At 42.4% G+C, this 15,914-nt stretch overlaps 1 protein-coding gene across 3 annotated transcripts in view; it reads left to right on the top strand.

The window, feature by feature from the left end:
- lrmda (leucine rich melanocyte differentiation associated) overlaps nucleotides 1-15,914 on the top strand; it is a 331,833-nt gene that overhangs the window by 236,926 nt on the left and 78,993 nt on the right. Inside the window, exon 6 of one of the 3 annotated variants that reach the window (XM_054798061.1) lies at nucleotides 14,202-14,642. The exons of the other annotated variants lie outside the window; for them this stretch is intronic. Coding sequence (XP_054654036.1) covers nucleotides 14,202-14,258 — 57 coding nt within the window. The 3' untranslated portion in view covers nucleotides 14,259-14,642. Of the gene's footprint in view, nucleotides 1-14,201; nucleotides 14,643-15,914 lie in introns of those variants that run through there. 3 annotated transcript variants of the gene reach the window in all.

Genomic DNA, 15,914 nt, shown 5'->3' with positions numbered 1-15,914 from the left:
AAAAATCCCCCGCGGAAAATGTACGTGTTATAGACCCTGTGTATAGCGGTCATTGTCTAACGCGGCCAGCGGCCACCCATTTTGTATCCCTTGGTCAATATCTGACCGCATATAGTGGCCAAAATGCCGACTCAAGCAGAAGCTTCATGCATGAAAAAGTTTTGTTTTTGAAGCAATGAAGCCGTCGTGTGTAAACTTTAATTACTGAGTCCTAGTTCGACATAAAAAAGCCGTCTTCTTACTTTGCAATGCCGCCCTGAAAAGATTCAATGACGGCCAAAACGGTAATATTCCCACTTTGCAATGCCATGAATAGATTCTAAAATAGCCAAAACACCTGAATAAAACATCTAAAATATCACTTAATTGACGACTAATTAGAGATTAGAAGCCCATTCAATAAGAAAGGAGCGATGGTATTGTTAGTTTACGACGATCTTCACACCTCCTCCGCACTCAATTGTTCACGCACACACCCATTCATGACTGCTTCACGCGTATCCTGTACATATATCCTCGGGGTCGTTCACTCAAATTTTTATTTCTTGCTTTTAAAATCATGTTTTTAAAAAAAATCAAAGCTGGAAATTTGTGACGTTCTGCAGGACAGGAGCGAGCGTCCCCTGTCCTGCGCTCTTATTTGGCGGGCTCTGCCTTCTCCGGGGAGGAAGAGGCAGCCGCTTCATGCCTGGTGGCCGCGCAGCTGCGGTCAATTAACATTTGTGGCGGATAAAAGGCCAGCGCCGTCAAATGTGCGGCGCTGGTTCATTGTTGTTATTGATATTACTAGTTTCCTCACCGGAGCTGTTAGCTAGATTAACCTACATGCTTATGTGTCAACAGAGCATTTTCTCCCATGTCTCTTGGTTTTGCTCCAGTCTTTTTGTGAATACATGTTAATATGTGTGCGCACAAATTCAAAATGGCCGCCAACCTGTCTATAGCGGCCACTTTTGCCGTTACCCTTCAGTGGCCGCTATAGACAGGTTTGTTTTTCTGTCCACACAACATGCTTGTCGAAGTTGGCTCACCACCACCTTCATACGCTGAAGCCAGAGTTTTCGAAAAGCTCCTTTTTTAAGGGTAAAAACCTACGTTTGTTGGGGATGAGAGGCCAAAATGCATTGAAAAATATGCGTTTTTTAAAAAATCCGTATTTGTGTGGATATAGCCTAAGATGCTAAGTCCGGCCCGTGGCCCTGGAAGATGGTTTGTTTAATAGCAGCCATGCTTTTCAACCAATCTTGCTAAGATTCTACACACATGTGCTTGTCAGTCGCCTAAAAGTACGTATCAAATGTGGTGATAAGGCAGAAAATGTTACCGTAACAGTGGGTGTTTTGTAGCACTGTGTGAGAAATGTAATAACGGCGCCACCATGTCGGGTATTTGTCAGAAATATAATAGCACGGGCAACGCATGTTTTGCCAGATTTTCACCCTGTTGTACGCAGAAGTTCAGGATTAGAGTTTGCTTACAGAAGTTCATACAGTGCTAATATTTCACAGCACGTGAACCTTAATTTCTTGTTGACCCAAAGAACCAAAGAATCCCAGTGACAGTCAAAAAAAAAATCCCCCAAAGGGCAGAAACCGAGCATATGCTGACACGCTAACTTTGCTAGCATGGGAAACCTCACTCCATTCACTTTGGCTAGTCATTGTTTGAGGTCTATATACAGTATTGGATTTATTTTGTTCCCTTTAGCCCATTTCCTGTTTACTTTCGATTGTGTTGAGACCTCATTTGCTATTCTATTCTATCCCTAACCAAACCCTAGCCCCAGTTGGTTGGCACGGCTGTTTCCAAATACTGTTCACAACTTTAGGTGATAATTATAACCCCTGACAGCCTAATTTATTTGTTTCTATTTGCAGTCGGCGTTAAGTTACAGGCTGACACACTCGTCATGCCTTTTTTTTTTTCCCAGAATAGGTCTGACTTCATTCGGCGTTGTTACATGCTCCCGAAAGCGAACCAGAGCCAACGAGGTCTGTAATAAGACATCCTGTGAGATGTTAGTCACGATTAGTCAGACAGATTCCGTTTCAAGGAAAACTTCAACAAAGGTTTGTCATTTCATCGGAAGACAACAGAACTATTCTTTCTCTGTGGGGCTGGGGTGGCAAAGCAAAGACGTTCTGACAGACAGTTGATCTCGCTTTATGTGTATTCTTATTCCCTTTTGGCTCACTTTAATAAACAACTCCCAAAGGTACCCAAAATGTCCAACCTTGCAACACCATCCCTTTTTGTCTCTTTCTGTAAGAATCTTTTATCTTGGATAGACCTACCACCCATGGACCAGACATTTAATATGCTATAATAATAAGCATCCCGAGGGATCATCTGATAGGCTCGATGGGTAAAAGATACAACGGGCACCACTGGCAGCAGTGTCCATCATTAAATGTGTGGATTTCATTACACCTGTACAGAACTCCCCCCACACTGGGGGGCCACTGAGCTAACAATGATGATATCCTTTCAGACTCCTTCGGTTTGACGATTGCTGCAGTTTTTTGTCAAATGTCGTTTTTCTCTATTGAAGATTTGACTCTTGGTTGGAGACTTCGGAACTCCTTAGCAGTACTACCCTATTTCCACCAAGGATCAGCCCCAAACGATCCGATCCGTGCCGTCCCGCATTCCAGCAACTTTTCATCGAGGTAGCGGTTGCAGTGCGGTACGGTACAACTAGGTCAAAAGGAGCTTCAACACCGCAGTCCCGCTGTTCTGCAATTATTTGGGCTTTGGCACGGCCACATCGCTTTATAACACAAGTTTGCATTACTGCAAATTTCCTGACTTATTTCTGGTTGTTCACTTCGGTGACGGATGTACGACGGAGTACGTGGCTAAACCGCACTCCCTGGCGCCTTAAAGGGATAGTTGTGATTTTGTGACATGAAGTCCTATGACATTCCCTGTCCCTTGTTGTGTATGTGATGAAGATGGCTGCGGCGCTCGCATCTTCATCCGCTGAGGAACACATAAGTAAAGAAGATCTTGGACAGGCGATAGCGCACAGTGATATGACGGAAGAAAGAAAATAGTCAAACCTCTCGCCGATTGAGATGTTTGACTTTTTTGTTGGCAACGTTTTTGTGATGCCGATCAGTCCAGAGTGCACCCCGCCTGTGATAGGCTCCAGCAAACCCCTCGACCCTAGTGAGCACAAGCGTCACAGAAAATAGATGGATGGATGGGTTTTGTGAGGCAAATGTGCTGCTCTTTTGAATGTATATTGTTTTGAGAAGCCAAACTCTTTACTTAAGTGTCCCCACCAACTCACCAGAACTACGTTCCTCACCGGAATCCAACCAGAACGCCGCTCACTGGTCCGAGTGGGGGGTAAGTCACTGTTGATGCACTACACTGTCATCCAACTTTATGTCAAAAAATACAAACTATCTCTTTAAGACTCGTGCTGGTCATCGAGTTGGAAGTCCGGGCTTTTAGCTCGAGGGCTAGCACTCTCAAATGTCATTAAGGCACCTTGGTTGGACCCCGGGGTGGAACGTGGGGTTGGCTAAACCAGGCGGGTTTACACTTCTCTTGTGGAGGTTGGTGGTTATCATTAATAACTGGTGGAAGGAACAATCACATGGATGATATGATCTGTCCATGCTGGGCGCTCGTATATGTGCTCGTGTGAGAGGACACACGCCGGGCCCAGGCCCACCTCTTCTCCAGCCATGAAGGGGACAGGGACAGAGCGCTAGTACTTGTCAGACAAACTTTCAAGTGTCAAACAAACAAAATTTCAGGTGTCAAGCGTGCTCACTCCTGGTAACTCGTGTACTACTCCATGCTACATCACAGCGATGACGTCACACTTTTCATACAGCTGATTCAGCTTTCGCTGTCCAGAAGCACATGCATCAGGATTTACCGATCCAAACCTTGGCAAACCGAAGTGAAAGGATTGCTTGACAAAAACTGTAACATCAGTACCGCTTTGAGCCTGATTCTTGGTTTCAGTGGGTTATTCATCAGTGTGATCAAACCATGAAGTCCATCCTCGCCAGGAATCCAAACAAGTCCAGCAGAAGACAACCAGAGTGACGATCCTTTCATGAGGTATACACCCTTGTCATCATCATCATCTTCTGGTCCTCTGTGACTCATGCTGTTCTCTCCTGACACCTGTCTGCCCTTCCCTCCCCAACTCACCATTCCATCTTCTTCTCAGTGGGGGTGGGACTGTTTGTTTAGCAGGGGGTGGTGGGCGTGGCGGAATACCCCGGCGCTCCAGGCCGCCTCTTGTCTTTCGGCTCGTCACAGAAGAACATGACAGCCCTCCTTCTCTTTGGTGCCGAGAAGAGATTCTTTCTCACGTCCCCACGGGGAGGGTGGGGAGTCGACATTTTGCATCTTCCGTCTTGTCTTCTTGAACTTCACTTGGAGACAGGAGATCGATCGGTGTGCGTCAAGTGGGCGCTGTAACTGCTCTTTGGTGATGTTTGAAGGGATTTGATTTTGGGGTTAGCTGGTTGAAGAGGAAGGAATTGTCACATTGTGAGTATGACTGGATTGTCTGTGTACGCTACATCTGCAGTAATTAGGACACCAAACTCATCTGCTCCTGAACTGCTGCACACAAAAATGTGACATTTGTCAAAACATGCCCCCCTACTGTGTTGTCTGTGTTCTTATTTTCTGACAAATATGCCACATGGTGGCGTTGTTATTAAATCCCATAAGTCAGATTGACTTGAAATTTCTCACACTGCCCAATGCACTGTACAACACCCACAGTCACTTTTGAGTGTTTTGCCAAAATTTGTCACACACTGTAGTGGACTGACAAGCATGTGTGTGTAAAATTTCAGCGAGATTGGTTGAAAAACATGGCCACCATTGTTCAATCCTCCCGGATTCTTTTATTCTAAGAGCTGTGAATTTCGTCTATGAGTCTCGAGGACTGTTTACAATTGAATTCAAACAAGAGTAGATACGAGCAATTGCAATGCCAGCGCTGGAGAGAGTGATTAGCAGCCAACAAAGATTGAGCAAAGTCCAATCGATCCTGGAAGAGGGACCCTGTTCCGCTTTCTTTTATGACTTCTGTGGTGATGCAATGGGTGTCAAATTCCCTTTTTTTGTTGTTAGGATGTTAGACATCAGCCAGTCTAATATTTTGTCTGAAGCAGAGAGGGAAATATTCCATTCCTAACAATCCCCTTGCTTATCTCTACCAAAGAGGGAAACATATTCCATTCCTAACAGCATTAAGCAAAACATCGTTCCTCTTAGCAAGTAATTGTCCATAAGTTGGTGTCATTTGTCTAACGATTATAAAACTAGGAGAATATCGGCATTATATGTAAGCTAGCATGTCTCCTAAATTTTGACCACAACCCGTAGGGGGCGCCACAAGTGTCATTTACAGTGGTAGTACGTTGAGCTTTGAATGCATCCCAGCAGTAACAGACTGACACCTCTTGAGGAACCTACGAGAAGGAGCTAGGCTATTGCTGACAACCCCCCCGTTTATGTTGTGCGATATTGCTTGCAGATACTTGAAATTATTGAACTGAAACTATGCTTTGATTTTGCAGCATGTGCGCTTGTTTTCAGGCGAAAGCGGCGCCATTATGTTGTTTACTTTTGCAGTGATGTGTTGTGTGCTGACATGCGGGCTTGAAATTCGGTTTGGATTCATCGAAAATTCTGTTTTAAAATCCTGCAGCCCTTACAGCATGTTTCATTTGTAGATGAAGCCCATGTTTATGGAAAATTGTCAATAAAGTTTCATCCTGGGTGGTCCATTGGCCTTTTAAGACATCAAGGACAGCCTGTCAATCATTTCTCTCACGTCTTTCGAGCATTTGCTTGATTTTGTTTCTGCTTTTGGAGTGCATGTGCTCTCACAAGATAACCCCGAGCAGAATCTTCCGTACACATGGCCATTATCTTCTCTGCTAATGTTTTGCTGGTAAGTGTTTTGTGTATTGTGGCCTCCAGAGCTGAGACTGAATCAGCTGTTCACACAGGCAAATAATGACACACTCGACTCAGACGTGTACAAAAGCCCAGTTGCACAGCAGCAAACACCTTTTTTTTTTGCCCACAAAAGCCTCGCTCTCCAAAAGAGAGGGCTGTGCCTCCGGGGGCCACGTCAGTTACCTGCTGACACGCAGCCTCGGTGATTGATGAGACGCCGCCGGCGCTGGAGTAGACTTTGTCAGCCGCTCATAATTTATACATCTTATCTCCGTCACGAGAAAAGACGGAGCGGGGCGTTGTGTGTATGTGTAGATGAAAACACACAGCGTTTGTTTAGGCGGCGGTGACAGGCCGGATGCTCCGAGCTAGCCGAGGATTGCTATGTGCTAGCTCCCTCGCCTGGTCCCTCCCTGTCCTGTCTGTCTGTCTCTCATGTTTCCCTCTTTGTCTTCCCTTTCTGTCCTCTTCCTCTCATGTCACCTCATCCACTAGCTCGTCGGGACAGACTTGCAAAAATGGACGTTCAGCTGAGAGATCGTTGGAAAAAAAGAGTGACTAGATGTCTTCTTTTCACAAACATGCTCCCTTTTTTTTTGGAGACCTACAAAAAGCATCATGTGCTTATTGGGCCATCTGACCGTACAGTCATTGGCCGGATTTTCACTCACTGTTTCAGTGACAGTCTTTCCAGTCACTATTCATGCAGTCACGGGGCATTCTGTATACAGTCATTGGCTGGCTTCCCGGTTACTGGGCAGTCACTAGTCATGCACTGTACAGGCGGCCTGACTATGCAGTCATTGGGCAGTCTTTCCAGTCACCCTTCATGCAGTCATTGGGCATTCTGAGTTTACAGTCATTGGCTGGCTTTTCAGTCCAGGTTCTTGCAGTCACTGGGCACTCTTTTCAGTCATGATTCATGCACTCATTGGGTGGTGTGACTTCTCAGTCATTGGGCAGTCTTTCCAGCCACTATTCATGCAGTCATTGGGTGGCCTGACTATGCAGTCATTTTGTAGTCTTTCCAGTGACTGTTCATGCAGTCACTGGAAAGTCTTTCCCGTCACAATTCAGGTAGTCATTGGGCAGTCAGCAGGCGTTCTGAGTGTGGAGTCATTGGTCAGCGGGGTCTGTTTAATGGCTTTACAGTCCACATTCTTGTAGTCATTGGACCGTCATTGGCCAGTTTTTTGTCACTATTCATGCGCTCATTGGGCGGTCTGATTATGGAGTCATTGGGCAGACTTTACAGTCATATTCATGCAGTCATCGGGTAGTCTTTCCAGTCACTACTTATTCACTCATTGGGCGGTCTGACTACGCAGTCATTTCATAGTCTTTCCGATCGCTATTCATGCAGTCATTGGGCGTTCTGAATGTACAGTCATTGGTCAGCCTCTCAGTCCAGGTTCTTGCATTTACTGGCCAGTCTTCCGAGTCACTCTTCATGCAGTCATTGGGTGCTCTTACTGTTCATCTGTTTAACGGCTTTACAGACCCTATTCTTGTAGGCATTGAATTATCATTAGCCAGTTTGTTGTCACTGTTCATGCAGTCATTTTTTGTCTTTTTTGACTTTTCTTCTACTGTATCCTTTTAGGAAGTGTGTTCCAGTATGCAGTAAAATATACTGTATGTCTATAACCTGAATGCTTTAAGAATAGTTAACTTGGAGCTCCAACCACCGCTCATTGTTCTTGATAGTCGTAAACGCACAAGAGGCCACATAATGTTTAGTATTACGAAAAGTTTATCAAGCCAGGGTTTCCGCTCTTCCGATTGCCTTTTAGCGAGCTTTGTTCTGTCAAATTGTGTTCAAGGTATTTTAAGTGTCAGTAAGTAGCGGTAGCAACAAAACAACTTTGATTCTGTAACCCTTTCCCACTATTGATCTTTGCCTGCTAGATAAAAAAGAGCACTGCCTCTTGAAATCATGCATTTTTCATTGCGCTATCAATGGCAGCCTTTGCATTTGGCATCCCACTTAGCTTAAAGCTATACTCACACATGCTGTCTGCTTTTGCTCTATTGATTGCGAGGGCTGGCGTATTCTTGTATATTGGAGATGTCAGTCCCTTGGTATCATTTTACTGCCTTTGATCAGTCTGATTGCCGCAAACAGCCTCAAAGAATCCGCCAAATGATGGCGTTAATGTGTTTTGGGGGAGCACTGTGCTTTGTGTTCGCACTTTTTGTTGAGCTGAGAACATTGATTGTTCTGTATCTCATTCCTGAGAATAAATGTTCATATTCTTGAGCTTGAGGGGGAGAAATCATGTCGAAAATGGCGGCCTTTTCTCACCGAAGAGCGTTTGGCATTGTGTTGCTGATGCTTGTCAAGTGTTAAACAACACTTTGGGCCAAGGACAGACAAATGAGAGAGTCCTCCTCTCTAATAGAACCTCAAAACATGAAAAATATAGTGCGCCAGGCAGGAAGAACTACTCAAAAGAGGTGACCGTCAGCATCCCCAGTCGGGTGGCTTGGCAGCCTCCATCCTGCCGTGGTGTAATTGGAGAGAAAACATATATGGGAGTAAATAACCCCCTGTCAGCCACATTAAAAGGAGATGTGACAACTAAGAGCCCTGCCAGCTGAGCGCGGCAAAGTGCAGGGGTGGAGAATAAAAAAATAAATAAAAAACTTTAAATTTAAAAGAAAAAACCTACCCAGAAGAACCGTGAGCTGAAATATTCAAGGTAATTGTAACGGCCCTGTCTGGGGAAAAATAAGATGTGACTGCAGCTTTTTGTGGCACTGCCATTGATTTCAAACGTCTATCATTTGAAAACGTTCCAGGTAACATTAACGTAATGAAAGGGAGCCATGAATACGTTTCTGTCACGTCAAGATAGACAAACAAAAAAAAGACAAGTTCGGATCGATACTGAAATATCGATACTCCTGGTGCCAGCGCTTCATGATTCACAAATCAAAATATCAATACTTTTGATACTTCGGCCACTTGGGCTATTTTGTCTGAAACGTTTGTGTGTTGAAACGATGACGATGATTGTAAACATAGCCATGTGCGAGTACAGCGCAGCCCGGAGGTTATTTATCTGTTTGTTTGTGTTCACAATGACTTGAAAAGTTCTGACTGCATTTGGATCAAATTTTCAGGAATTGTGGAAAATGGGATATGGAAGTGCTGATTAAATTGTGGGGGTGATCCGGATCACCGTCTGGATCCAGGAATGCTTTTCCTCTTTTCCGACCTATGAATGTTGTTACGACGTCGTATTCTCGTGTTAAACGATAACGACGCGTCAGATAATGAGGTTTGCGCGTTTGAGCCCTGAAAGCAGTTTTGGACGGATCTGCACGCTGTGTTTTGCAGAGTTGTTTTTTTTAACCCCGAGTTCCATTGACATCAAAGCAACCCGGACTTCCTTATATGGGCATGCCCAGGCAAACGCTGTAGGCCTGGTTGGAGTTGCTGATTCCTGGCAAGCAAGAGAAAATTCTGCTCATCTGTCACACGGGCCAATACGAGGCCGGACTATCCGCCAAACTGTTGCTGAAGTCCGACGTTAGTCCTCTCCGACGTTACTTGGCGGTGTTGAAGAGTCAGAAGAGCAAGCTGGAAGTAGCAATTTAGCAGTGTCCAAACTGTGTTTATTTTGTGTAAGTAATTGGACAAAAGGGGTTCGGCAGCTGTCCGGAAGTCCTCAGGAGCACTTTGGGGTGTGACCGATCACAGCGGAGTGGGCTCGGCAGGAGGCGTACCTGGAGGAGGGCCGGGGGTGGAGTAAGTTACACAGACCGTTTGGGCGGGAGGCAGGAAACACTGCAGGAAGAGGTGCAGAGTCTGGAAGATCTAGAAAGCTTCCTGTGCCGATTATCGTGTGTAGCTGCTCTATACGAGTTTCCAACAGGTCCTACAAAATATAATAATAAGACTGATCCAGATCATGGAATAATTCCACATCATACGTTAGCTAACATAATTATACTAACATTTTTAACATTTACAGCTGTGGGCAATTATACAAACACTTAGTGCTATTATGATAGGTGTTAGCATGTTAGCATTGTTAGCATTCTTAAAGTCATTCAAACACTTCCATGGTATGCTTTCATAATAAATCAAAATAAATGTAGGACTAATGTTTATGCTGTAATTCACAATACTGGGGGAACTATGCCGCTCTCCGAGTGCTTTTCTAGCTGTTCTGTTGAATGTTCTATAGTACATGTGCAGTATCATAAACAACTGGGAGATGCCGGGTAGAATACATTGTAGTTGTTGCTGTCTGTGTTGTTTTTCCACAACAATATGCCCCAACCGTCCTGGCGTGGAACCCGGGTGACCTTGCCATTCAAGCGAGCGTGTCAAAATGTTAATGAGGACTCCCAGCAAATCGCTCCGAGGTTAAATAAAGTCTTCACAACCTGTCACTCAAAACTTCATCATTTATTTACTTGGCATGTTTCCACTCTGCCTGCCACCGAGCCTCAATTGGCGTTTCGCAGCGAGGACAGGCCTTGTCTTGTTGGGTTTTCTTTCATTTTTCGGCACGCAGGCAGCAGCCTTTGTGCGGAGGCGAGATTGCCGCTTTCTCTCGGTGGCCCGGCTCATTAATCATCTGGTCAGACTGTTTATAATGCAGCCGCCAAAGCCACCACCTCAGGTCGCCGTTGGCTTTTGTCGCCGTGGCGAGAGGAAGCCTAATTATTAACTGCTGCCATGACGGCAGGCTGACTGAAGCCACGGCCGACGTCAACTACAACACATTACTTTACGCGGCCAGTCAACGCTTAGTCGCGTTCACTTCAACTTTGTTTTCACTCAGTTCAGTTGAAAAAATACATTTTTGGTCTTGAACATTAGAATCATCAGAATGTATCAAATCCAAATTGTCAGCCCACTATAGCAAATATCTAGAAATGAGTTTGTTTTCGTATGGAGTCAAATGTATAATAAAGGTACTACTACTTGGAAAAGAAATAAAATAAAAAATATTTTCCTAAAAATAATTTAATTAAAAAAAAATTAATTCAATTCAATATAAAAAAATAACAAGATATTAAACATAAAATAAATACATTATAGCAAAACATAATACATTTATAAAATAAAATAAATACATAATATCAAAACAAAAATATAAAAAATACATATAAATAAAGCAATACATTAATAATACAAAAAAACAACAACCAATAGTCCAGTAAGATAGCTACAAATATGCTCAAATCTCTGGAAATAGGTTTAATAATAATACATTCATCAGTAAAGTAGATGCTAGCAGATGCTAGTAGATGCTTACAGAGTAAATATTATAAAAATCAATAATCATTTCAAACGATTTGGCAAAAACATCTCTAGAAATAAGTTTAACATTAACTAGTAAACTAGATAATAAAGTTACTACTGCTATTTTTACTAAATACTATTATTAAATGCAATAATACTAACGGCGGTAACTAATTCATTTCATTAATTACGTTACATCATGGTAAGCCACACCTCTCCGTTCTGACGGCAGACGCAGGCGCAGTGTAGCGCCCCCACGGAGTCACAAAGAGTCTGCCGCTCTTTAATAACTTTATTGTGACCAGAACACACCAATCCCATCACCGCATCACCGTATGCGCATCTCCAACTCACAAACACGTCTCTAGTCCCTTCGCCATCGGAACCACACTTCCTGACTGTCGCTAGACGACACTCCGAACACCACAATAGTGTCTTTATTATGTATTATGGATTATGGATTCTGTATGTGTGGTCCAAATAAGCAGAAAGACAAAGGAAAAGATTCTTTGCTTTTTGCTGCCTTCAAGTATGCTCGGAAGTCCCAGACAGAACACTCACCACATGTGAATTCAACTTCAACTGACGTGGGGTCAGTAGATGTGTTCAGACATGTGCGCTGTCCTTTAACTTGATTTAAATTTTCGGTTCATTTGCAGCTGTTAATGCATACAAATATATTAAAACTCTTTGTCTTTCCGTCAATTACAGTACAAATGAGCATATTCAGACATAGTTGCTAATGGTGATTAATCATGATTAATTAACTGTGATTTATCTGAAAAAGCTAGAAAAAAAAGTTTTAGTTGTTAGTGTCTAGCGTGCTCTGTAGCGCCTCCCGGAGGGTAGAAGAGTGAAAAAGTGAAGGCCCTCAGCATCAAAATAGATATTTTTAAAAGTACTCACAATAAAATAACAATAACTACATGTATAAATGTATGTTTATACATGTATATGTATATGTATATATTTTCAAATGTATATTTTATAGCATATATTTGTGTACATTTTTGTTGTTTTTCATGCAAAAAAGGAGATACTTGACTTCAATGGTCATGGCGCAAGTATGGTAATTACTGGCAAACGTATCCCAAAGAAATTGTATTTTATTTGAATATTGTGTTTTTCAAAATGTGGCACATTGCTTATTTTTTATTTTTTAATGTTGTTTATTCGAGAGGTTCATTGTTCACGTTTTGTTTTGATGTTTGCTAAAATCACAGCTGCCTTGTGTAAAACGCTCTTTCCAAATTGTTGTCATGTTTCCCCCTCAGGGCCGCCATAAGCATTCCATCCAATATGCATGAGCCAACGTGTTTAGCCTAACTATTTGTCTGCTAAACGATCACGTAGACTTGGGTATATGCATGCTATTAAGGCTCTGATTCCATTTTTGGAGCATTTTCCGTTGCCATTTTTGTCAGTTGTCAAATTTTGTGGTTTATTATTCATCAGATATGTCTTCATGCGGGAAAGAGACGTCAAGCTAGCATGGCAGTGGTGATGGGAATGGATGGTTTATTTGTTTGTGCACAAGTTACGTGAAGGAACATCACATTTACACGTGCGTAATAGCATCATAACATGCCTGAAAAGGAGTAGGTAGAAGCTGAACATATCATCATGTTAACATTTGGGCGGGAAAGGGTTGAAGATAGAGCTGTCAAAAAAAAAATAGGGTTGTCAAATGATTACAAACAAATTAATCACAGTTTTTAATCAAATCAATTAATCCCGAGATTAATTTGCATGTATTAACGCACTCCACAGCGAGGAGGAAGTAAGAGAGCGTGGATGAGTGTCGTGTGCACAAGTTTATGCATTATGGGGTAACTGAAACGCACGCGCAGTTTACTTCCAAATGTGACAATTTTAAATAGCTCACTGTGGTTATATATATATATATATATACATTTTTAATAAATTGTTATTGTGATGTAAAACAACCCTTGTTTGTGTTGTTTATGTTGGTGTAGTTGTTTAGATATTTGAGCTGTCACAAAAGCAAAAAAATTGTGTCAAAGTGAAAGTTCTGCTTGAAATGTATCTTTTCACAAAAAGCTGTTGTTCTCCCTTTTTTAGTCAGGAACTGATATTTTCCTGAAACGTACCGATGTTCTACTGCTGATTACTGAAGAACGCAAAAAGGTAGAAATAAGCTTTTTCTTTCTGATGAAAGACGGGAGTCTAATGTTTCTTTTGGTAGGTTCCATGTTTATATAACCTTAGAACACAATATTCTGTGTGCCTTGAAAGATCAGTCGAAATGGTCTAAAATGGCCGCCACTGAAGGGGTTGTCTTTTTGAAAAATGGCTGGGTTGAATGAGTTAATAGCAGTAAATTGTACTTCCTTAGTAAGATTGACACTAACGAGCGATAAGAATATCCACTTACTGTTTTATTATCTATTTATTTAAACCACACATACACACATAATAAAAAGGATGTTGATTTCTCGAGCGTCATTAAATGCATCTCTACGAGTGACGATGAGGAAGTGTCGTTCCGAGGAGGACTAGAGATGTGTTGGTGAGTCGGAGATGCATGCATGCTGTTGGAATTCAACTGCTGTTGATGTGTTCAGGTCAGAATAAAGTTATGAAAGAGCGTCAGTGGGCGCATCCGAGAGGCGAGGCTTGACATGATGCACGTTACCAACTGTTTTTAACCGCATAAAAAAATTGGTATATTGTAAGTATAATAAAAATAACATACAAATAGCAATATAATGATAAATAATATATACTTACAAATAAATCACTGACTAATAACAAATACTACAATAAAATAAAAGCATAAATAATGAATTCCCCTCTTGAATGACTTTCACAAGTCCGGTGAAGAAGGGAGGGTGAAGGGCTTGACGTGTCAAAGGGATATAATGCCTGCTGTATACTTTTTTTGTGTGTGGAAGGGCTGGAAAAAAGAATTAGTTGAAGCCTCCGGGGGGAATGACAGCCTTTGTTATTTGTCTTCTGACTCTAGCAGACAGCTATCAGGAAGAAAGAGAAGTCAGTGTGCACCGCCGAGAGAAGAAATATGTGAGTCAGTCCCCCCCATCCCACCTTCTCCTCCTCCTCCAGTTTTTCCCCAAAGCTTGAGATCCCCCTTTCCAAAAAAAAAAAAAAAAAATGAAAAGGATCGAGTTGCTGTCACTGTCAGCGAGCAAACATAAACTTTTCTGGCAGCTAATATATAGGCAGTGTGGCATTGTTCTCCGAGCCAGACAGGTGTGTCTGCCTCAGTGATGATGGATTCCATTATTCTGTATGGAAAGCCTGTTGGCTCTCTTGTCATATGTTGTCACACATCTCTCTCCGCTGAGAGGAAGGCTTGAAAGATGGCCAAAAGTAATTACACAGGCGCTTCCCTGACGCTGTTGCCATGTGTTTTCTCCCGCTCATCACCACTAAAGGCAAGCGGAGGAGGGGAGAAAAAAAAAGTGTTACCCACAGCTATATTTCACCGTGAAACGAGGAGTGCAGACATGTCGGCGCTCTGCTGCTGTTGTGTTCATTGCTAGCTCATTAACCCGTCCGCTTTGTTTTTCCTGGCTTTTGGTGAAAGAAGGACCCGGGCAGCTTTAGGGTGCGTTCAACCTTGTTTAAAGGCAACTCTGGTGCGTTTGGTCAAGTGGGAAGTGGTCACTGGAACCCTGGTGTGCACCAAACCAGTTGAGTCACGTCACAATTAGCGATCCTCCAATCAGGGTTTTACGCCAAATGTACGTTTTTCAATTTATTTATGATGTTTGTTTGATGTGTGAGTGCTTTTGGTCAAGACCCCCATTAGGCACTTCCAAGGTCCCCTGGCAAATAGGTGATTATTAACTCATTCAATCCCATTCAAAAAGACAACCCCTTCAGTGGCGGCCATTTTAGACCATTTTGACTGATCTTTCAAGGCACACAGAATATTGTGTTCTATGGTTATATAAACATGGAACCTACCAAAAGAAACATTAGACTCCCGTCTTTCACCAGAAAAAAAGTTTGTTTCTACCTTTTTCCGTTCTTTAGTAATCAGCAGTAGAACATAGGTACGTTTCAGGAAAATATCAGTTCCCGACTAAAGAAGGGAGAACAACAGCTTTTTGTGAAAAGATACATTTCAAGCATAACTTTGACTTTGACACAATATGTTTTGCTTTTGTGACAGCTCAAATATCTAAACAACTATATCAACATAAACAACACAAAAAAGGCTTGTTTTACATTAAAATCACAATTTTCACTTTTGGAACTAAACTGTGCCTGTGCATGCGTTAAAGTTTCCCTACAATGCTTAACCTTCTGCGTGCTACACTCCTTCACGCTCTTCCACTTCCTCCTTGGTGTCAAGTGTGTTTTTACATGCAAATGATCCCTGCCGAGCTCTTTTCAAATGCACTTCTGCCACCTAGTGGCCGTTTTTATGGCTTCAAACTGCTCTTAAAGTGACATCCACTAGTGTGCCGTTGCCTCATCACCTCTGTTGGCCTCTCACACACAAAAAAAAAATGTAAAAGATGCATAAATATGTCTTTTGAATGAGTTAAAAAATAAACTTTCAGGTAGATATTTTGGGGAGGGAAGAGTGGTGGGTTGTGAAAGGATTTTTGTACTATTTGACACAAAGCTGAATTTAATTCGATGCATGTTTGGGAGTAATTCAAATACATGGGAAATCAATTGTTTATTTTTCAGTTAAGGTCAACAAAAC

The sequence above is a fragment of the Dunckerocampus dactyliophorus genome, chromosome 14 (genome assembly GCF_027744805.1).
Source record: "Dunckerocampus dactyliophorus isolate RoL2022-P2 chromosome 14, RoL_Ddac_1.1, whole genome shotgun sequence".
Taxonomy (NCBI): Eukaryota; Metazoa; Chordata; class Actinopteri; order Syngnathiformes; family Syngnathidae; genus Dunckerocampus; species Dunckerocampus dactyliophorus.
This window is presented reverse-complemented; position numbering and strand designations above follow the sequence as displayed.